The 1,053-nt window shown below is 65.0% G+C and overlaps 1 protein-coding gene across 1 annotated transcript in view; it reads right to left on the reverse strand.

Annotated features, from left to right (window-relative positions):
• The window catches only part of Large (like-glycosyltransferase), a gene marked incomplete in the record, with an annotated part of 333,637 nt that overhangs the window by 2,500 nt on the left and 330,084 nt on the right, over positions 1-1,053 (reverse strand). The window contains 1 exon segment of the mRNA XM_005374653.2: positions 693-888. Coding sequence (XP_005374710.2) covers positions 693-888 — 196 coding nt within the window.

Consider the following 1,053-nt stretch of genomic DNA (forward strand, 5'->3'; position numbering starts at 1 on the left):
GGAAACACAGACCATAAAGGCCACACTTCCTTTCCTTCAGGATGGCCCCCATGCGAGCCCCTCCTGCCCGCACTGTGGCTCTCAGCTCCTGGTCCCTAACCTCCTGGGACCGTGGCCAGCACAGCAGAGATGCGGGGTGAGGCCCACAGCCAGGGGGCACTGTGGATGGAGTGTCAAGCGTGGCCAGCCGTCTGCTGAGGGACCCAGGCAGCCCTGGCACCACCTGGACCTCACGGAGAGGCTCACAGGGCCTGGGCCGCAGCCCGAGCTCCCCCAGAAGACGTCTTTGATGTGCTCCAACAGCGAGCAGGGATGTGCGGCCCAACAAAGCCCAAACGTCACCGCTCCTTCAGCTGAAGTGCGGGGCAGCTAGTGGCGTCTCAGTGGCCGCCTAAGTGCCCCGTGTCCTCTCCACAGTGCAGGGGCCGAGTGACGCTGACTGGGCATGAGGGAGGGCGAGGACGAGGACCGATCTGCTCTGTCACAAACACATTTCCCCGGGCTTAGCTGGGCGCACAGCTCAAACCCTCGGGCAGGGCAGGGCAGTGGGCGCAGGCAGCAGCCCCCGGGGTCAGAGCTGCCTCCTTTTCCCGTTCCCCAAGCCCGTGTCCTCCCAGAACTCTGGTCCCGAGGCCTCAGCGTGATCTGCGAGCCCCCCATCCCTGCCCCAGGTGGACATCCACTCCCCTCACCTGTGCGTCCAGCTCCATGATGTGAGCCACCTTGTTCCAGCCGAAGCCCACGAACCTGCGGTCATACTCAGGGCAGTCCCGCCTCACCACAACATAGGGCTCGAAGTCGGCCTCCCACTCCACCCGGTAAGGCGTGGTGGCGGTCCGCCACTTGGCGAAGTTGGTGGGTGCATGGCCTTTTGTCCAGACGTGGTACCTGGGACACATGGAGAAAAGCCACTGAGCGTGCGTCAGGAACCCGGCTCTGCGCACCTGCTCCTGGGCGGGAGCTGGGGGAGCTGAGCTATGCTGCCTGGCTCGTGTTGTTGCTGCAGCCCGGAGCTCCTGCTGCCCTTGTCTGCGCCCTGTGGAGATGCTCCCT

The sequence above is a fragment of the Chinchilla lanigera genome, unplaced genomic scaffold (genome assembly GCF_000276665.1).
Source record: "Chinchilla lanigera isolate Chin_1 unplaced genomic scaffold, ChiLan1.0 scaffold00004, whole genome shotgun sequence".
Classification (NCBI taxonomy): Eukaryota; Metazoa; Chordata; class Mammalia; order Rodentia; family Chinchillidae; genus Chinchilla; species Chinchilla lanigera.